This window comes from Mrakia frigida (genome assembly GCF_051309035.1).
Source record: "Mrakia frigida strain ATCC 22029 unplaced genomic scaffold BDY24scaffold_20, whole genome shotgun sequence".
NCBI lineage: Eukaryota > Fungi > Basidiomycota > Tremellomycetes > Cystofilobasidiales > Mrakiaceae > Mrakia > Mrakia frigida.
In genome coordinates, this window is record NW_027481261.1 from 72,741 (window position 1) to 91,668 (window position 18,928).

The 18,928-nt window shown below is 54.1% G+C and overlaps 8 protein-coding genes across 8 annotated transcripts; 2 read left to right on the forward strand and 6 right to left on the reverse strand.

Annotated features, from left to right (window-relative positions):
• Positions 1-345: 345 nt before the first annotated feature.
• BDY24DRAFT_392535 (uncharacterized protein) lies at positions 346-2,467 on the reverse strand. Its single transcript, XM_076640928.1, has 4 exons — positions 2,195-2,467; positions 2,012-2,113; positions 745-1,905; positions 346-644 (listed from the first exon to the last, which is right to left on the reverse strand). The coding sequence occupies exons 1-4, from the start codon at positions 2,285-2,287 to the stop codon at positions 579-581; spliced, it is 1,422 nt and encodes a 473-aa protein (XP_076495488.1). The 5' UTR covers positions 2,288-2,467; the 3' UTR covers positions 346-578.
• A 1,414-nt stretch (positions 2,468-3,881) lies between these two features.
• BDY24DRAFT_392540 (reductase with broad range of substrate specificity) lies at positions 3,882-5,960 on the reverse strand. Its single transcript, XM_076640929.1, has 12 exons — positions 5,857-5,960; positions 5,696-5,765; positions 5,515-5,567; positions 5,416-5,427; positions 5,175-5,340; positions 4,963-5,050; positions 4,803-4,887; positions 4,647-4,677; positions 4,467-4,555; positions 4,337-4,397; positions 4,162-4,224; positions 3,882-4,076 (listed from the first exon to the last, which is right to left on the reverse strand). The coding sequence occupies exons 1-12, from the start codon at positions 5,874-5,876 to the stop codon at positions 4,002-4,004; spliced, it is 813 nt and encodes a 270-aa protein (XP_076495489.1). The 5' UTR covers positions 5,877-5,960; the 3' UTR covers positions 3,882-4,001.
• Positions 5,961-7,385, forward strand: BDY24DRAFT_392543 (uncharacterized protein). Its single transcript, XM_076640930.1, has 3 exons — positions 5,961-6,458; positions 6,547-6,681; positions 6,755-7,385. The coding sequence occupies exons 1-3, from the start codon at positions 6,345-6,347 to the stop codon at positions 7,115-7,117; spliced, it is 612 nt and encodes a 203-aa protein (XP_076495490.1). The 5' UTR covers positions 5,961-6,344; the 3' UTR covers positions 7,118-7,385.
• Positions 7,386-7,475: 90 nt separating this feature from the next.
• Positions 7,476-8,580, reverse strand: BDY24DRAFT_392546 (uncharacterized protein). The gene is made up of 5 exons (XM_076640931.1): positions 8,558-8,580; positions 8,307-8,491; positions 8,091-8,216; positions 7,729-7,980; positions 7,476-7,653 (listed from the first exon to the last, which is right to left on the reverse strand). Exons 3-5 carry the CDS (start codon positions 8,113-8,115, stop codon positions 7,631-7,633), a joined length of 300 nt encoding a protein of 99 aa, XP_076495491.1. The 5' UTR covers positions 8,116-8,216; positions 8,307-8,491; positions 8,558-8,580; the 3' UTR covers positions 7,476-7,630.
• A 2,527-nt stretch (positions 8,581-11,107) lies between these two features.
• Positions 11,108-14,105, forward strand: BDY24DRAFT_392556 (uncharacterized protein). Its single transcript, XM_076640932.1, has 8 exons — positions 11,108-11,261; positions 11,376-11,440; positions 11,749-12,498; positions 12,616-13,150; positions 13,241-13,387; positions 13,467-13,600; positions 13,671-13,700; positions 13,782-14,105. Exons 1-8 carry the CDS (start codon positions 11,186-11,188, stop codon positions 13,875-13,877), a joined length of 1,833 nt encoding a protein of 610 aa, XP_076495492.1. The 5' UTR covers positions 11,108-11,185; the 3' UTR covers positions 13,878-14,105.
• Positions 14,106-14,922: 817 nt separating this feature from the next.
• Positions 14,923-16,202, reverse strand: BDY24DRAFT_103152 (uncharacterized protein). The gene is made up of 5 exons (XM_076635798.1): positions 16,124-16,202; positions 15,930-15,984; positions 15,513-15,810; positions 15,297-15,386; positions 14,923-15,187 (listed from the first exon to the last, which is right to left on the reverse strand). Exons 2-5 carry the CDS (start codon positions 15,980-15,982, stop codon positions 15,068-15,070), a joined length of 561 nt encoding a protein of 186 aa, XP_076495493.1. The 5' UTR covers positions 15,983-15,984; positions 16,124-16,202; the 3' UTR covers positions 14,923-15,067.
• BDY24DRAFT_341721 (uncharacterized protein) lies at positions 15,972-16,827 on the reverse strand (the record flags this gene model as incomplete). The annotated part of the gene is made up of 5 exons (XM_076637454.1): positions 15,972-16,209; positions 16,284-16,357; positions 16,491-16,559; positions 16,646-16,699; positions 16,768-16,827. 5 exons carry the CDS (start codon positions 16,825-16,827, stop codon positions 15,972-15,974), a joined length of 495 nt encoding a protein of 164 aa, XP_076495494.1.
• Positions 16,828-17,693: 866 nt separating this feature from the next.
• On the reverse strand, positions 17,694-18,843 carry BDY24DRAFT_416127 (bZIP transcription factor; the record flags this gene model as incomplete). Its single annotated transcript, XM_076643548.1, has 6 exons — positions 17,694-17,822; positions 18,030-18,134; positions 18,277-18,325; positions 18,417-18,436; positions 18,539-18,585; positions 18,684-18,843. The coding sequence occupies 6 exons, from the start codon at positions 18,841-18,843 to the stop codon at positions 17,694-17,696; spliced, it is 510 nt and encodes a 169-aa protein (XP_076495495.1).
• Positions 18,844-18,928: the final 85 nt, after the last annotated feature.

An 18,928-nucleotide genomic window follows, 5' to 3' on the forward strand; every position in this document is an offset into this window, starting at 1 on the left:
TCGCTGTTTCCATTCCGAGCTCGGACCTTCCCGACTTCCCCCATGAGCTCGAGTATTCCTACTAGTAATAGTTGGCCGTCGCTCATCTCCTACACCTCCCAACGAAAAAGCCGAAAGCCAGCAGAGTAGTCAGCGAGCAACGGCGACTTGACCTTCGCCCCGTTTCGTTCTCATTTTCAGACGCGCCTCTTGTTTCTCGCTTCTCATCGAGCCACCAACGCGTCTCAAGACGAGACGAAGACGAATGGATAAGGAAGATGCTGAGCCGATGGGAAGTAGGAGAGGCGAGTGAAAGAGGAAGAAGGGAGAGACGCGTCGAGGATCTTTCAAAAGGGTTGAAGCAACCGAGAGCGGACAGGTCATGGTAAGATGGTCGTGAACAAGTAGAAACCAGGTAAGAGACAGGGCAGGGGTAGGAAAACAGAGAGAGCGGCACAGGTAACAAATCGAGAGGAGTTGGAAATCGAGAGAGAGAGAGAGAGCAAATCGAAAAAAGTACAAAACGAGACGACCACACGAGAAAAGAGAAAACAACAACAGACGAAAACGACGACCTCCCATTATCTAATTGAAGAACACTATGCGAGAATAGCAACCGCCTCTGATGAAGTCTCGAAGCCGTGGTTGAACTTGAGAAGCTTGGCCTGCGAGGAGAGAAAATAACGAAAAGAGAAGAAGAGACGCGTCGAGGTCAGCTCCAGCTTCGAGAGAAAGAGGTGGTCGAGGGATGACCATAGAACTCACCATCTTGGCTTGATAAGCCAGAACCTTCTCATCCTTCACCGCTGTAGGAAGAACAGGTCTATCCGTCACGCATCTCGAAGCGAAGTCCGATCCGTCAACAACCTTCGTCGAGTTCCATTTCCGAACGAGAGGGAATGGGAGTTCCTCCGTCGTACGCTTCGACTTCTTGACGACTTCCATGACGGCGACGACGGGTGAAGGGTGAAGGGAGGGAGGAGTTCGAACGAAGGTTGTGTTGAGTTTGAAGAGGAGAGGGTGGGCGAATCGGTTGACCTCCTTGAGTGCTGCCGTGGCCGAGACGTTCCTCTTCCGTTGCTGCTTGACGTCGACTTGAGTTTCGAGGGATTTACGGACGATGGGAGCCCGAGGAGGGGTAGGGAGGAAGGTTGGTCGACCGCGGGAGAGGGAGGAGGAGGGAGGAGTCGAGACGACGCGTTCGAAGTGTTCGAGGAGGACGGGTCTCTTCTGGAAGTGGAGATGGAAGCCTTCGACGATGACGGCGTCGGCGAGGTCGAGGAGAGAGAGGGGAGGTCCACTGTAGAAGCTGGATCGGGAGGTGGTGGTGAATTGGGCGGGTTGTTGAGGCGCAGAAGAAGCGACGGCGGGGAGAGGATCGCTGGCTCCGATGGCGGAGACGATTGAGCTCGAAACCCAGACTCCACCATAGGGAGGAAGGTCGGAGTAGGTTGAGACATCGACGGCGTTGATGATGGGAGAGGAAAAGGAAGTTCCGACGTAAGGAGAGGAGATGGAGGAGAGGAAGATGGCCTCGGGGGTGGAGATTGAGGATGGAGCGACGACGATGGGAGAGGAGGAGATGTTGGGGTCGGAGATATTGAAGACGAGATCCGGAGTAGTGGAGATGTGTACGACTGGATTGATGATGGAGGATTGGGGATCCGAAGCGACGACGACGGAGGGGGATTCGACGAGGAGAAGCTCACTCGAGTCGTCGAAGACGAGCCCGAGAGCGTTCTCGTTGGCGGGCTTCGTTCTTGGGAAGTAACCAGTCGAGGCGATCCTTGGCTCTCCACCCGTCTTGGTATCCGGAGTGAGCAAGGCTTCACCGTCGGATCCAGAAGAGGAGGGAGAGGAGGTGTCGCCGACGGCGTTGAGGTCGTTGGACGAGGAGGTGGAGAGGTCGACGAAGATGTCCGCGGTCTGTAGAGAGCAGTTGAGCGAGGAGGGAGTCAGTTTTGAGGATACTAAGAACTGAAGCCAGAGAGCAGATTCGAACTTTCTGGGAAAGATAGAGAAGGAGACTCACGAAGACGATGGGAGCGAGGAAGTCAAGCTGAGCGGAGAGAGCTGGTTCAACGGCGAGCTGAGGAGCGGCCTGAGCGACTGGAGGAGCGAGAATTTGAGCGATCTGAAATGACAGAGGAGGAGCAGGTCGCAGTAGGTTAGCTTAGTGTCCAGGCTCGAGGGTGAAGATGAAACGAGGACGTACCAAAGGCGAGGACTCGAGAGAAACGGCTTCCTTTCGTCCACCACCGACCTCCCTTCCCAAGCCCTGTCCTTCCTCTCCTACGATCCCAACCATGCGATCCAGACCATCCGTCGATCCAGTTGAAGGTTCTTTGCCGATGATATCCTGCTGAGAGAGCTGAGGAGGCGAGGAGACGAAGGACGAGGACGAGGAGGAAGGAGGGAGGAGGAGGAGGAGTCGAGGCTCGTTGAAGGCCTTCCATGATTGAACGGCATGACCTTGGAAGAGCAAGAGACCCTGAAGAAGAAGAGCAGAGGTGGTCAGCCATGTGTATAGTGATTAAAGGAGGGTCGAAAGCAAGAGGTAAGGACTCACGAGCTCGAGATCGATCTCAAAGGAGGAGGAGGAGGTGAGCTCGAGTCTTCCGTCGGAGGAGAAGACGACGGCGAGCTGGTTGTAGAGCTTGAGAGCGACGGATACGAGGTAGTGGTAGAGAGAGATCGGAGACTGTAGGAGCGAGGGAGAGGAAGGTCAGAAAGACAGCTCGTGAGGATTGGGAGAAGAAGGGAGGAAAGAGAGGAAGAGGGATGAAACGGGAAGGGAAAGCGGGGAGAGGGAGCAGGGGGTCGGAGGGAGGGAGGGGCGTCTCTTCTCCCCTTCGCCTCCCTTTCTACGAGAAGGAGAAGAACATGTAGATAACAAGACGGCATCATCTGAAGCTTCAAAAGCCACAAAGTCCTTCACGAAGAAGCCCTCAGCGTGCTTCCAAAGCACCCAAGGATCTCCCGTCCGTCCGTCAGCCCACTCCCGTCCCCCTCTTCCTCTACCTTCCGCCGTCTCTACATCAGAACGAGACCTCCTAGCATCTTACCAGCAGACTTTTACTTCATTCCTCTCCTAACCAAAGCCGCATCACGAATCTCCCATCGAGAAACACGAAAGAGAAAGAAACAACGAACTCACCCGTAGCAACATGTGAGAAACAGCCTTTCGCTGAGCGAAGCTGACCTTGAAGAGCACCATGGTAGGTACTATGAGTAAGAACAAGTGGATTAGAACAAGCATCGTTGCAAGTATACGCAAGATCGATGAAGGAGGAGGGAGGTGAAGAGGAAGCGGGAGTGAATGTTGGGTGGATTGAAGTTTTGAGGCAAGCTTTTCCCTCCGTCAACAACCTAGTCCATTGCTCAACGTCCGAAGTAGAGCTTAAAACGCCTCTTTTCCTTGACGGAGAACAAAGCCCGAAGGTGGAAGCGCTGGGAACGAGATTGATCTTTTCAGGAACCCGCGTCGTTTTTTTGATCGAGCCGCGTCTGAGACCTTTCGCAAAAAGAGAAAAACTGAGGTTGATTTTGACGACGGAGGAAGATTTTCGAGTGATCGGGTTTTCAAATGTAGATACCTCTCGCTGGTGAGAGGTCGAAAGCAAATCAGAAGAGAACGGAGTTGAGAGGCGACGAGGTGTCAAAGACGAACGCGTCCAGCTTTTGCTCGGTTTACGATAAACACTGGCGAAACTATGCCTCCCTTTACAACCTGGAGCTCTTGATCCAGAGTAGCTAAATCCTTGTCCTTACTCGAGTAAACTCGGGGCGACCTCGACGCGTGCCGTCTCCGTCCCGCTTCTTCCTCTCTTCCGATCCCTTCCCTTCTCTCCTCGCCCAACCCTCAGTGAGGGTCCCTCACCGTCTCTCCCAAAGCCGAAAAAGGTAAGCCAATCAGATCATGACTATAGAGCTACAAGTAATGGCTGTCTTTTGTGGAGACTCGGCCCAGTCGAATGCTAGAACAACGTCCTCGTTTCTGCCTCACTTCCCGCTTCCTCCATCTAAGGCAAGCAGAATCCTCCGTCGACGAGAATGTCAGTTCCAGTGGTGAAGGAGGAAGCGTTGGAAGCGAGGTACTAGAGGTAAGAAGAGAAGGAAAATGAAAGAGTGAGTTTTGAGAAAGAGAGATCGAACGGAGGAAGAAGACGGAAAGGGACTGACGAGGTAGACTCCCTTGAGCTCTCGAGTATCGGCATCTCGTCCCATGGGGGTTCCGGCGTACCACTGTGGATGGGAGAAAGAGTGGAGGGCGCGGAGGTTGAAGTCAGGACGTGAGATGGGTAGAGACGGGTCGACGGAACTAGACAAAGGCGAAGACGAAGAGATCGAGACTAACCTGGCCCTTAACGTCGTCGTAGTCTCGCGAGGGAATGGTGTTGATGTATCCAGGGGAGACGCTACAGAAGAGAACGAGGAGGGGATCAGCAGAGGTCGAAGCGACGAAGGAGACGAGAAAACGAGCTCACGAGTTGACTCGAACGTCAAAGGCAGCGAACTCAACGGCGAGAGACTTGACGAGGTGAATGCATCCAGCCTTAGCGGCGTTGTAGGCGCCCTGGAGAAACAGAACATGTGTCAGCACGCTCTGCCACACCGCGGGAGGCTCGAAATCGCCCACGCAAGACACAGGGGTCAAATTTTCTCACCTGCTTCTGTGGGAAATTGACGATGTGGCCACTGGGACGAGGAGACACGACCAGGACGAAGAAGAAGGGAAAAAGGAGTTTAAAGGGGAGGAAAAGGGTAAGAAAGACGGGATCAGCGACGTCTTTGACGCGTTTTCTACTAAAACAAAAACTCACCTCATGCTGGAAGTAACGATCTCGACTCCCTTGATCTTGTTGGCCTTAAAGTACTTGGCGGCGATCTGGAGGCAGTAGAAAACACCTGGAAACAGCGATAGAAGCGAAGGGTGAGCTCGGACGACGCGAAAGAGGAAAAGGGTGCAGATCGATTACTTACCGTCGAGGTTGACGGCCATAACGTCTCGCCACTGCTTGGGAGAGAGGTCGAGGCAGGAAGTGGTCTGCTGAACTCCAGAGTTGGCGACCTGAAAGGGGGGAAGAGATGGAGATCAAGGGGGGAAGAGATGGAGATCAGAAACGCGGTCGGCGAGAAGAGTCCTCGCCCTCCCTTGCCCTTCCCGTCCTTAAAGTCGACCTCTAGATACTCACCATGATGTCGTACTGTCCGAACTCTTTGGCGATCTCACCGAAGACCTTCTCGATGTCCTCGTAGAGAGAAACATTGCACTTGAACGCCTTGACCTTGACTCCGAACTCCTTAGCGATCTCCTCGGCGATGTGGTCTTGGTTCGTGCTGTTGTAGATAATAGCGACGCTACGATGATGAAGAGAAGGATGGGTTAGCTAAACAATCGAGGGAGGGAGGAGGGAAGGGAAGAAAGGGACGAACTTGGCTCCAGCCCTGACACGAAACGAAACCGCGAGAAAACGAGGAACGGGTCAGCTCTCCTACTCCTTCTTCCAACAGATCGACACCTCCAGAACTCACTCGGCGTAAGCCTGGGAGACAGCGAGTCCGATACCAGATCCTCCTCCAGTGACCTATGCAAAAAGAAACAAGAAGAAAACCGATGAGCTCTCGTTTCAGCCCCACCTCTGCTTCCCTCTCCTCCCTCCGCTTCTCCCGCCCTCCTTCTCTTCTCCCAACAGATCGAGTAGTAAGAACGTACGATGGCAGTCTTTCCCTTGAGAGAGAAGAGGGACTTGATGGAGTAGTCCTGCTCGGGATCAGCTCGTCGTCTGCCAGCAGCAAGAACCGAAAAGAGAAGAGGAGGAGGTCAGCTCTCGCCGGTGAATAGGACGAGGAGAAGAACAGAGAGACAAGACGCACTCTTGGCCAAGGACGGACATGTTGTAGGTAGAGAAGTGGTAGGGTAGGGTGGGTGGGTGGGTGAGGTGAGTTGGTTGGGTTGAAGGGGCGGAGGGGTGATGGGTGTTGGGAGCGAAAAGAGAGAGAGCTCCAGGGAGATGAGAAAAGGAGAGGAGATGGGCTGAGTGACGACGGTCGAGGACCCCAGGATCGACCTCTCGACCTGTCTTGACCTTTTTGCTTCCCTTGTCCGCTTTCGATTTCGTCGAGCGAAAATCGAACAGAGAAAAACGTGGACGCGAAGCTGATAAGAATATACGTCTCCTGATGCTCCTACATAGCGATCAGCCCTCCCTATCCCCCTCTACAACCTCCTAGAAACCATCAACCCCCGTCTCCCTCCCACCTCCAAACCTCTCCATCTCAGAATCTCCACAGGCCCCTCGACTGTTTGGGGAACCGACGGCCGACCTCGTCGTCACAGCTCGGATGCGACGTCCTGAGAGAGGATGGGAGTCGTTGGTGGTGGTGCGGCTGTCGTTGAGCGGGAGAGGAGGACAGGAACAGGGAGGGAGGGACGAGAGACGCGTCGTCGAACGAGCGAAGAGAGGCGACAGAGCTACCTGAAGGGAAGAGGAAAGAGTGGGAAACGTCAGATCTGATGAATCCCGACGTCATCCCAAGCGATGCGAAGCCATGACGGGCACTTACAAGCTCCTCCGTTGGAAAAGGGTGAGCGACGACGCGTCGGACCTCGTTCGTCGAGATCTCCTCCTTGTGTCTCAGCTCAGGCAACGAAGAAGCTCGAGTCCCATCCTCCACCAAGAGCAGAGCCCTGAGCAGCAGCTGTAGACGAGAACCAAGCGGGTCAGCTCACACTCAGACGGAAGAAGAGAGGAAAGGGAGAAGAGCGACTCACCCATCTCCTCGAGAGTCAACGAAACTCCTTCCTCCTCCTCCCAACCGTCGTCCACCTGGAGATCAAATCTTCGAGAAGGAGGTCGTAGAGGAGTTCCCTTTTGAAGAGAGTCGGCTCGTGATCAGCGAGGAACGAACGGAGAGGAGGAGCGAGAGAGGGACTAACTCGAGAAAACGCGTCGAATCGACCACCTTTCCCAGGAGTTTTTCGTCCTGGAGTCATCCCCAAGCTCTTCATCTTTCGAGCACTTCCCAAGGCCTGCCTTCGAAGATCGAATCCTGCTGCTGGGGGTCGTCCGATCTTGCGAGGTGTGCGACGAAGAGCCGGGGACAAGGGAGTGGGTTGCGTTGGAGGTGGTGGTGAAGTAGGGAGGGAAGGGAGGGTTGCTGGGATGGAGGTCGAGGCAGGAGGAGCCGATAGGCGGGAAGATGGGGTTTGGGTGAGGGCTGATCGGATGGTTTCAGCTCGTTGAGAGGAGGAGAAGGGCGGAGGGTTGAGGTTGACGAGGGTGAGGAGAGGTGAGGGAACGACGGGAGACTGCTGGAAGAGGAGCAGTAGGGTGTCAAAAAGCTCCCGTTCGAGGGTACCAATGCAATACTTTGACTCACTGCTACTACATTCCGAGGGCGGTCCTCCTCCTTCAAACTCGTCAAAGATCGAACAGGGACGGACGACGCGACGAGTCTCGCCTGCTCCGTCCAGTACGAGAGTTCCTCCGATGATCCAGATTCCGTAGGTGAAGCTTCTTCTTTCCTGCTCGTATCCCTGTCGACGACTGAATCCTGCGCTCGGGCGAGACGCGTCCGGGCGGACTCGACGAGAAAAGGGAGCGACTCAAGTTGTTCCTCCACGAGCGATGCAGCGGCAGGTAGAGACTTAGTTCTTTGAAGTGCGTTGGTCTGAAACATACATAATGAAATGATGGTCAGTCGCGAACTCCTCGAAGGGAAGAGAGAAAGTGAAAGGGTACGGACAAACTCGACACGTCCGACACCTCCTGAGACTCTCACTCCATTCCCTCCTCCGGCCCCACTTCTGATTGGATCCACGACCTCCAAGTCTCCGGAGAATCCATCCCTCGACTCTTCCGAGATTCGCTCCATATCTAACCACTGCTGGACGAGTTTCGACCATTCGTTCTTCTTGAGCTGCTTGATTCCTTCGAGACGTTCGAGAGGGACGGACGAGATGGCGGAAGGGAGGGAACCGTTGGCGAGAACGAGGTCCTGGTGATGCGAGAATAGAGAGCTAGAGGAGTCAGACATGGTCATCAGGCCCGGAGTAGGCGACGCGTCGAAGAAGGAGAGGAAGGAAAAGAAACTGAGCTCGAGCTCACCCTTCGTTCGCCTAAAGCAGACCATCTCCTTTCCAGCCGAACTACCTCATCTTTCGAGTACGCTTGAGCTCCTAAGCAGACCTCAATCAAGGTATTGAAGCGGTCGTGAAGATCTGGGAGTTGGTCCTGAAAACGATAAACAAGGAACAAGAATGAGGTGAGCTTCGACCTTCCCATTCGCCTTCCCTTCGACTCGAGACGAGCTAGGTAGCTCACCAGCATCTCAACTGCTTTCTTTGGAAGTACCACAGCTGAAAGGAGAACAAGAGGATCAGCGTCGTTGTTCAAACGTAGATGCAGAACATCAGACCTCACTCGTCAAGGCTCCCTTGGAGTCGACCTTGCTCTTGAGCTCCTCCCAAACGACTTGACAAGACAACGCCAGGAGAACTTCCTCGTATCTGTTTCAAGACAGGGTAACGATTAAAGTACATCCTACTATACGGATACTAGCTTCAAAGACTCACCTGCTCCCAAACGCATCGGCAAAATCGCTCTTTCTCACACTCCCCTTGACCTCCTTCCACCACCATCCGCCTCCTCCCTCCTCTCCCTCCAACCCTTTCTTCCTCAGATCCATCAAGAAAGTTGTAGCAGCATTCACGAAAGCTGTATGTTGAGCTGAAGAGGGAGCGTGACTTGGTTTCGGCGGTGGTTGTTGCGAGCTCGAGGAAGGGAGGAGGTCGAAGAGGGAGGAGAGGAGGAGGTCTCGAAGGTGAGTTCGAGAGGAGGTTGGGCTGGTTTGAGTGAGGCAGAGAGGGAGAGTAAGGCTGCTGGGTGGGTGAGGGAGAGGGAGGAGAGAGAGATGGACGAGGAGAAGAAGGGGGGAGGGATGATGGGAGGAGGAGGAAGAGGACATGTTGGTTGGGGAGGGACTCGAATGTTGAGCTCGAAGTGAAAAGAAAGCAGTCCCGTCGCTCGAGGACTCGAGAAAGTTTTGTTTTCCGGCTTTCAGGAAGAGAACGACAAGGCGCACGAAAAGCTCCTATCAAGATCGTAAGGAAAGAAACCAAAGCGAAAAGAACGAAACCGAAAACAAGACGCGTCCCCCTCACTCGACGTCCTCCCAAAGATCCTTGCTCTCCCTCACCGCAACCCGGAAGATCCTCTTCTGAACAGGTGTCAACAACGAGGAGATCTCGAAGCCCGACTCAACCCACTCTCTCTCTACCTCCCCCACCACCTCAATCACCACTCGACCAGCGACAGACGATCCCCCGTTTCGAAACATGTCCTGGCGAGAAGTGGCGAACTCTCGATGAAGTTTCTCCCACGATGGGCTCGCTTGGTCGTGGTTGGTACGAGGGAAGAGGAGGAATCGGATGGGTTTGCCGCCAGAGTAGGCAGGGAAGGGACGGAAGGACTGACGATCCCACCGATGTCCCGCCCTCTCGCCAACGAGCTCGCCTCCGATCAAGACGACCTCTCGACAGGCGAGGTAAGGAAGCTCGGTTCTCCATTTGTAAGTTTTAGAGAACTCGGCCCACTCCTTGTTGCTAGAAGTTCGACAGTAGACGACGAGTCGCTCGCATCGGAGACTACTGGCGATGAGGGACCCGTCGACGAGCAGGACAGGGTCGTCGACGATGAGGGTCTTGACCTCGAGCTTGGTTCGAACGACACCTCGTCCTATGCCTCGGGAGGGTTTGCCTAGGAGGGAGAGGATCCTGACGGCTCGGATTCGATCGAGAGAGCGAGTTTGGAGTTTGTAGTCTCGCAGCGGTTGGAGCTGAACTCCGACGGACGTCTCTGGCTGGAGAAGAGGAGGGAGTGGAGAATGATCAGCTCTCAAGTTCCAGAGATCTCAGCCGACACCACAAAAAAACGAGTTTATGGAACGTACAAGAGCGAAGAGAGCTTGGAGCTGAGGTGTGAATCTGATGACTACTTCGAGGGGGTCTCGATAGAGGAGGGGATTTGCGAGTTGGAGGAAGAGGAAGGAGGAACGGCTGAGGAAGGCGAGGGTTCGAGGAGAGCAAAGGGCGAAGATGGCGAGGAGGATCTCGTTGGGGAAGAGCGAAGATGGCGAGGAGGATCTCGTTGGGAGGGGAAGGGCATGGTTCTTGAGTGATCTTTGGAAAGACGAGGAGAAGAGAAGAGAAGGAAGGTCGAGGTGGAAGGGTGGATGGTGAGTGTTCGAGGTCAAGAGAAGATTGAGGCCTTTCCCCTCCCAAAGACCCAAAAACCCTTTCACTTTAGCTTTATGCCGAAGTTTTTTCTCGCGGTCAGGAGCTCTGCCCTTTTAAGACGATATGTGGAAGGTCGATCTTGTCTCCTGAACAAAAAAGCGGGCTTGAGAAGAGGAAGAAGTGGTGAGCTCGTGCACGTCCGCGTCGCCGCGTCGACTCCGTTGGTCGCTGCTGGCAACGATTCCAGTTGAGAACGCTCAACTTATCAGGACACCTCAGTAGCACTTCAGTCAACCCTTCGGCCGTCGTTCTATTTGAATCTCTGACTTCCAATCCCGTTCGCTTTGGCAAAAGAAAAGACGGAGCGCTCACCTTCTTCGCCTTTTCTGGATTCTGGACGATATGCCTCTTTTCCTTCAACGAATTTCGACGAACTGGACCAGATTCTTTCGTTTTACTTTGAGTTGTGTTAAAAGGGACGCAGTGAAGAATCGGGCTAGAGAGGGGGGCGAGGGAGATCTTGAAGACGCGACCCAAGGCCCTGCGTGGAAGTGAACAGACGGTCAGAAGGAGATTTCGGCGGCTTCGTCTAGAGGACTTAGACCATCTATGGACGCTAGTGGTTGGAACCTAGCTTCGACAGCGAGAGAGCGAGCTCCGAAGGGCGAGAGGGACACGGAGGAGAAAACGGCGACGCGTCGTCGAGGAGAGAGTTCGACTTCGCTTTGGATTTTCTAGATTCAGAAGAGACCGGGAATTCCTCCTCTATTGATCGAAGACTCTTTGGGAGGTTGAGTAGACGAAGATGAGGAGTCGGGGATAAAAATAAAGAGGTCGAAATCGATCTCTTCAGTCGGCTCACGAGTCGTCCTCGACGCTGCCTTCCCTCCAACCATCTCCCCGACTCCTCCTGGACCTCGCCCATCCCTCTCTTCCCCCCTAGAACCCACATCTTATCTTCTTCCTATGAGTGAAAAGTCCACTCCTTCACCTCCGGTCTCTCCCAAGGCTCCCAATCAAACGGTGAACCAAGTCAAAGCTGGTCAGTCGTGGCTCCTTCTCCTTCCTTCCCTCCTCCCCTCGCCTTCCTCCCCACTCGTCGCTCTGCCCACTTCGATGCTGATCCATCGCTCTCTTTCGCCTCTGGCATCTACAGAAGACTCTCGACAAGTCCGTAAGCGTGGAAGAGAAGGCAGTCTCGAGCCTACTGGCTCTTCTCAGGTCAGTTGCAACGTCCACCTCCTTCCTTCGATTCTTCTCCTTCCCCTCCGTCCTCCGAACCTCTCCCTCCCTCGTTTCGAGAGGTATTCTTAGGCGGAGACGCCTTCCTCGCTACCTCATGGGCTCCATGGATGAGCTCTGGTAGAGGATGGACTCTTGGAGAATTTGTAACGGCGTTGGAGCAAACCTTTCTAGACACCCCCATCGCTCAACCTTTCCCCTTTCACCTCACCGTCCTCTCCATCGTTCGACCCTTTCCACTCCTCCATGCTGACACACCCTCTCACCCGTATCTCGTTTTTCTACAGGACCTCCAAGCTTCTACCTCCGCCGACAAATCTTCCTCTAGCTCTTCCGCTCCTCCTCCGCTGCCCAAGAAGAAGAACCGAATCGTTGGCGACTCTCGAGGAGGACCCTCGCCCGACATCGATGATAAGCTCACCAACGTCGAGGGTTCGAGGGAGATGGAGCTCCGGCAGGGTGTAGAGGGTCTCGAGGTTGGAGAGGAGGCTGCTGGTTCCAAGATGGGAGGTGTAGAGAGCGTAGGATCCTCTTCATCGACGGGAGAGAAGGAAGACGAGGACGTCGCCCTTCCACCTTCGACCTCGTCCAACTCCACCTCCGTAGATCCTCCAGCAGACGACGAAGATGGCGAGGAGATGCGAGCCAGCACACCTACACCTATGGAGAGCGGACTCGTACCTTCGACCGACCCAGACGACATCACGAGCATCTCCAAAGCAGCGTCGATGGACGACTCCAAGACCACCATCTCCACCACTGCAACCGTCGACTCGAACGAGGACATCAGCATCTCCTCAGTCGCTACTCCCATCGCTACACCCGTCGGAGAACAGCCACCAATCCTCCCTACAGCTGAAGGCGTGGAGTCATCGGACATGATGGACGCGGATGGGATTCTCGGTGCTGCTGGAGCGGCCGTCGTTGGAGGTGGAGAGAAGGGGTTGAAGAGGAAGCACGTCGTTGGAAGCGATAGTTCCCTGCTCGGAAGGTCGGAATCTTACTCGATGGAGACCAAGAAGGCGAAGGAGGACGAGGTATGTTCCCACCTTTCCCTCTCTACTCTGAGTGAAGGAGGGATCTGGCGAGGTGAGCTCGACTGACGCTTCACCTTCCCTTCCTCTCTCGTCTCGTCTCGTCACGTCTCTCGCCAGCCCGTCGCCTCGACTTCCAAACTCCCTCCAGCTCCTCCCAAACCTATCTCGACTGGCTTTTCATCCTTCGCTGCCTCTACCTCGCCCTTCGTCTCTCGAACCCTCCCTTCCTCCGGTACCTCATCTCCCTTCGGTTCAGCTCCTCCGTCCACCACCACCTCCCCAACCCTTCCCTCCTCAGCTACTATCCCTTCCACCACCAGCTCCTCTTCAACCTCTACCAAACCCAACGTCCCAACCTTCTCGTCCTTCTCCAACACCACAGGAGCGTCTCCCTTTTCGACAGGAACGAAGCACACCACCTCGACCTCCCCGTTCGCCGGCTCGAACGTCTTCTCCTCCTTCGCTACCGCCAGTCCCTTCAAGCCGAAACCAGCGACCGCATCGTCGTTCGGGGACATCCTTTCGGGAGGATCGGGAGGAGCTAAAGAGGAGGAGAAGGCCGCGGAGGGAGAGGGATCCTCGTTGACGAAGGAGCCGAGCGTGGAGACCGAGGGAGGGGATTCAGGTGCTGCTAAGATCGCTTCGGAGGACAGTAAGTCTTTCTTCCTCGCTCCCTGTCCCACTTCGCTCTGGCGAGGAACTGTCGAACTGACCCTCGTTTCGTTTCCGTTCGCTTTCTCAGTGGTCACTGGTGAGGAGGGAGAGGAGACACGCCATCAAGTTCGAGCGAAGCTTCACGTCATGGAGGACAAGAACGGTGCCTGGAAGGAACGAGGAACCGGTCTCTGCAAGCTCAACATCAACACCGCTACCAAGGTTCCTCGTCTGAGTCAGTGGCCTCTCTCTCTTTGCTCTTCGTCCTTTCTCGTCGCGTCCCTTTCTGAACTCTTCGTCTCTTTTCCCTCCAGTCATGCGAGCAGACGGAGTCTTCCGACTCATTCTCAATGTGGCTCTCTTCCAGGGTATGTCCTGCGAACGGCAGGACAAGTTCGTTCGATTGATCGCGTTCGAGAACGGTGCTACGCTTCAGGTCGCTCTTCGGGTGAGTCTCCCTCCCACGCCTCCACTCTTCCTCACGCCGCTGACCTTTCCTCGCTCTTTCCTCTTCTCAGCTCGGAACAGTCAAAGGAGCTGAGGATCTCGTGCGTCTCCTTTCTTTCCACTCCTCTCTCTGCGTTCCCTTCGCCCAACTGACCTTACCCGCGTTCTCCTTCGTTCCTCAGTTCGAACAACTCCAACGACTCATCCCCAAACCTCCAGCAAAGCTCAACTACGCTATGAAGGCAGGGAACGACGAGGATAACGGCTGGGGGGTGTAGTCATCTCTTGCTTCCGTTCGTTTGCCTTCCATCTCACACTAGACGTTTCAGTTTCGTTCCTCGAGTGTCGCGTCGTATCGAGTTCAATTTCCCTTCTCTTGCTTTTGCTTTGCTCCCGTTTGCTTCTTCTTCTTTCTTTTCCCTTCTCACACGTACACACACATCCATTGATCTTCTTTTTCTACCCGTTACGGTATCCAAACTCCGCGATGTATCTCTTCCCCTCTCCTCGCTTTGAACGAACGAACGACTCGTTCGTTTCTCGACTTTGAAAGCGCAAAGCAACGAAGGCTCCCTACTTAGGAGCGAGGTGAAAAGCATGGGTGATAGGTACATAAAAAAAAAAACAGAGGATCTACAGAAACGAGCAGAAACGAAAAAAGAGGAATCAAAACCAATCTACGAAAAGTACAACAAGACGACGCGTCCCTTCCCTCCCCTCTCCTCCTCGTCCTGCCCTTCCCCCAACCCAACCCAACCCTCACATAATCCTACAATCCGTCTTCCCACCAGCCTTCGATCCTTCAAACCCCATCTCCGAGAAATTCTGAGGTCCAGCAGGTGCTCTCTCCCTCTCTCTCCTTTGCGGCCTCGACTCCTCCAGCGGGACGTCCGAGAGCGTGAACCTCTGGAGCTAGGGAGTAGGAACGAGAAAGTGCTGGTATCCGTTGGTGTTCGACTGAGGGTGGGATGTGGGAGGATGGTTGTAGTTTTTTCGAGAGACGGGAGGATCGGTTGAGATCAGAATGTGTTCCTTAAGGATGAACCCAAGAGCCGTAAGGTGCTAGAGAGGACATGCTTGCTGAGTAGTTAGCCGTGATGTCGAAGAGTCGATCACTGAAGAGCTGAGGGAGATCTGAGCGTCGAGGTCGGGGAGGAGGTGTCGAAGCGACGCGTCCGGGAAGGACAGGATCGCCTGAGGACGAAGACTGCGAGACGGGGGAAAAGGAAACATATTCATCACTATCTGAGCATCGCTTGCCATCAAACATCTTAGCCGAAAAGTGTGAACTGACCTTGCAGAGGAAAAAGAAACCGACGCCTCGCCGTCCCTCTCTCCCCTTCCCGTTCTTTCCCTCCATCGTTCCCTCTCTCGAAACCAACTCAACAGATCGAAAAGCGTACCATTACATCAAATCCTCGTCCTGCTCCTCAGTCTCTCCACCCCTCGATCTTCCCTTCCTCGACCCTCACCTCTTCTCACTCCGAATCCACTCGTTCTTCTTCACGACCCGGACCTTATCGCCCACCCTCAAGATCCCCCTGGACGACATGGGAGCAGCGTTGACTCCGAAGCAGGGGGAAAATTTCTGAAGGAAGGAGACGGAGCGAGCAACGAGGGGGAGGTGAGTTTTGAGGACGAGAGAGTTGAAGAGGGTCGAAAGAAGAAGAAGAGAAGGAGGAGAGACGGGAACGTACATCAACAGGATCGATTCTTCGGTACTTGGAGAGAACCTTGTAAGGGATGGAAGGGTGAGTGAGACCTGTTGAAGGGTCTACGTTCGGGAGCTGAAGACAAACCGAAACAAAGGAGAGGACGCGTCAGACCGACGAAAGACCACGCACGAACTCGAAACGGTCGATCTTCTTCTCCTCGAGAGTCGTAAGTAGATAGCCTTGTTGAATTTCACTAACCTGGCATCTCCCACACATACTAACGATCACCAACTCCTCCTCTCCAATCTTCACAACTCCCCACTCATCCTCGTCCCAAGCCTTCCCACCTTTCCCACCCACGATCAAGTTTCCTCTCGTCCTCCTGAGGATATCCCCCTTTCCAGCAGCCCACTTCTCTCCGATCTCGCCCTCGAGAGGAGGTTTGACGGCCCATTCAGGTGAACCGGAGAAGGAGGAGACGACGTTGGATTCGACTTCTGCGATGGAGAAGGTGGAGACGAGGAGGAAAGGGTAGCCGTCTGCGAAGGCGGTTTGACTGTAGTAAAGAAGGAAAAATAATAAGTTGGTTAGAAAGGGCGAGAGTGAAGGGAGATATTGGAGGATGGGCAGGAGAAAGGGAGAGGGAGGAGGGAGGGAGATGGATCGGCGACGAACGCGGACGGAGGAAGGGCTTGAGGGATCGGGTAGACGGTCTGATCAGGTTGCATCTCTGAGAAAGAAAGCAGGAGAGTATGGTGTCAGATGTACAGAGAGAGTGCGAAGGAGGTGGACGAGAAGAAGAGGAGAGGAGCACGAACCGAGAGCACGCGGCTGAGGCCCCTTCATGATCATCACCACCTCTCTTGAACAGTGAGCCGACAGGATCTTTTGAAGCTGGTCGAAAGGAAGGATGTACCCGTCCACGGTAGAAGAGAACAGTTGGACGTCGGAGATGCTGAATCGAGCAAACGCACGAAGGTCAACGAAGGGAGACGGCGACGGGGAGCAGAGGAGGAAATCGAAACGAACAGCTTCCAAGTCTTGGTTTCCTTCTCCTCAGGGTCGAGAGGGATATCGATGACTTCTGAACCGGGAATGGTGATCTTAAGAACCTTGTTCTTGACGTCGATGATGGAGGAGATCATCACGAGCTGGTAGAGGAGGAGAGAAGGGAGAGAAGTTGAGCTCAACACCTTCCTCTTCCTTCTCTCGACCTGTGCGAGACGTCCGGCTCACCTGAGGAATTTCTCGAGCTGTGAGAGCTTTGTGAGTGGTAGGGTCGACCAACATCCATTTTCGATCGTACTAGAAACGCAAAAAAGAGGGGTATCTCAGCGAGGAAGCGGGAGGAGAGAAGGGAAGGGAACGGAAGCGAAGAAGGTCAAGCTCACCTCGAGTCCAGAGGATGTATAGGCTGATTCCTGGAGCTCTACACCTCGACAGCTCTGCGAAATACAAAATCAGAGTCAGCTTCAAAGCTCTTACGGTCCAGAAGAAGGTCAAGGGTCATCACCTTGATAGGATGGACGCGGATCTTCTGCAGGACGAACTCTGCCTCCCCCTCCTTCTTCATCCCTCGTCGGTTCTTGGGAGACGGAGCCGAGGAAGAGATGAACGTGGAGAGGTACCAGACGACGGGGACTAAGAGGATGGGGAAGAGGTAGTGGGCGAGGAGATCTGTGAAAGCCATAGCTGGAGAGAAAGGGTTGCTGGTCGTTGGAGGAAAGGAGTGACTCGAGAAGGTCGAAAGTAAGCGGGTGTGCCCGTTGAGTCCGTCGCTAGGGAGGATAAAGCTTGGCGGAAATCTTCTCATGAAGAAGGTTTTCACGTCGAAGGATATTCCCATCTCAAACTACGAGCAGGGTCGAAAGATTCTCTTTGCGAAACGCAGGGCAGAGCGAGGAGATCGTCGAAGCTCACTGCCTTTCAGCCCTCCCCATCTCTCCCTTCCTTTTCCTCCCCCTTCTCCCTCAGCATCGACGCTCTCTCAGATGTTCAGAAGACTCCAGTCCGACCATATCTTCATTGCTCACCACGTCTTTGGACATCAAACATGTGTGCATCGGAAAATAGAAGACGAGAAAGAGAAAGGCGTCGTGAATGTCGTGTGCGAAGTGAGTGCGGAAGAACGAGAGCGAAAACAAAGAAGGGACTACAAAGAAGACGCTCGTAAGGTGAGAGCTACAAAAAAAAAGAAGAGGAGAAACGTGTACGAAGGGAGGGGAGAAGAAAAGGGGACGAAGAGGGACAAGACGCGACGAGGGTGGGTGGATTAGCTCGAGAGGGAGAAAGAAAAGGAGGTGAGTTGTTCTAGATACGTGTACGAAATGGTTTAACGAGGAAAACAATGGTTAAGCAAGAGATGTGGGTTCATCGTCAGAAACGAAACAAATGAGACGGGGAGAGGCAGGAGAGCTAATAGGGAGGGGACGAAGCGATCTAAGCAAGGAATCCGTCTGGCGCTCCAATCTTGTGGAAGTTTGAGCTTCGGACGGAAGACATCATGGAAGAGGTATTGGTTAGGGGACGAGAGGAGGAGCAGGTGCAGGTGAGGGCGGTTCGTTTGAGCTAGGTTCGGGAAGACGACGCGTGTGACAGAGGGAGGAAAAGAGGGAAGAGAGTCAGCTTTTGCGAGGGAAGAGCGGGGCGATGAGAAGAAGTGAGATAGAGAACGAGATGGAGGGTGAGAGAGAAGGGTGGTGTTGAGTGGATAGGGAGGAGGACGAGAAAGAAAGAGAGCGAAACGATGAGAGCAGAGGAGACGTCAAGACGAACCTGCACATTCTCCTTCTGCAGTCTCGCCAGCAAATCCTTCAGGCTCAAGTTCTCCGACGAAAGACCCCCGACGGTAGCTGTGAGAGCAGCGTTGTGAGATTCGAGCTTGCAGAAAAGAAAAGAGGGATATTAAAATGACGAGGAGAAGGAGCCTTAGTCAGCGAGAGGATAGAGAGGAGACAAGCAAGAGGAGGAGGAGGAGATCTGGGCGATCCCCTTCAATCTCGTAGAAAGAAAAAGAACTCACCTCTTTAACATGCTTCTCCTTCCGTTCTCGGAAGGCTCGTTGAGCGGCTCTGCAGTAGCAAGGAGAGAGATTAAGATCGGTCAGGACTGGAAGGAAGGGGAAAGGCTGAGTGCGAGGAAAAGGCCGGAGCTGAAGCTCACCTGTTCTGTTCCTTCCGTTTCTGCTCGAATAAAGAAACGAGGGAAGAAAACAAAGTCGGCATATTGTTCAGAAGAGAAATGACTCTCAGATCTGAGAAGAAGAGAAGAGCGGAAGGACGAACCTGGCCCTCGCGGAGGGTGGGAGCAGAGGAGGACGATTTGGGAGCCGCTGGAGGAGAGCGAGAGAGGAAGGGGCAGGACTGGGTCAGCAGAGAAACAAGGAGTGGACTCTGATATACAAAGATCCGAAAGGAGACAGGTGCTCACCCATATCATCTTCCTTTCTAGGTCTTCCTCTCTTCCCAGCAGCTGTAGTAGGCGAGGTCTTGAGTCTCTTCGGAGAGTTGCCGGCCTGGTCGTCGAGCTCGTCCACTTCGCTCTCTGCGGTCTGAGACGGAGATCGGATAGGAGGTTCGAGTTGATTCATGCGTCGATAAGGAGGAGGAAGAAGAAGTAAAGTTGAGGAAGGTTTTCTTGAGGTTGTCGTGGTTAGGAGCGAAAAGAGGACGAGG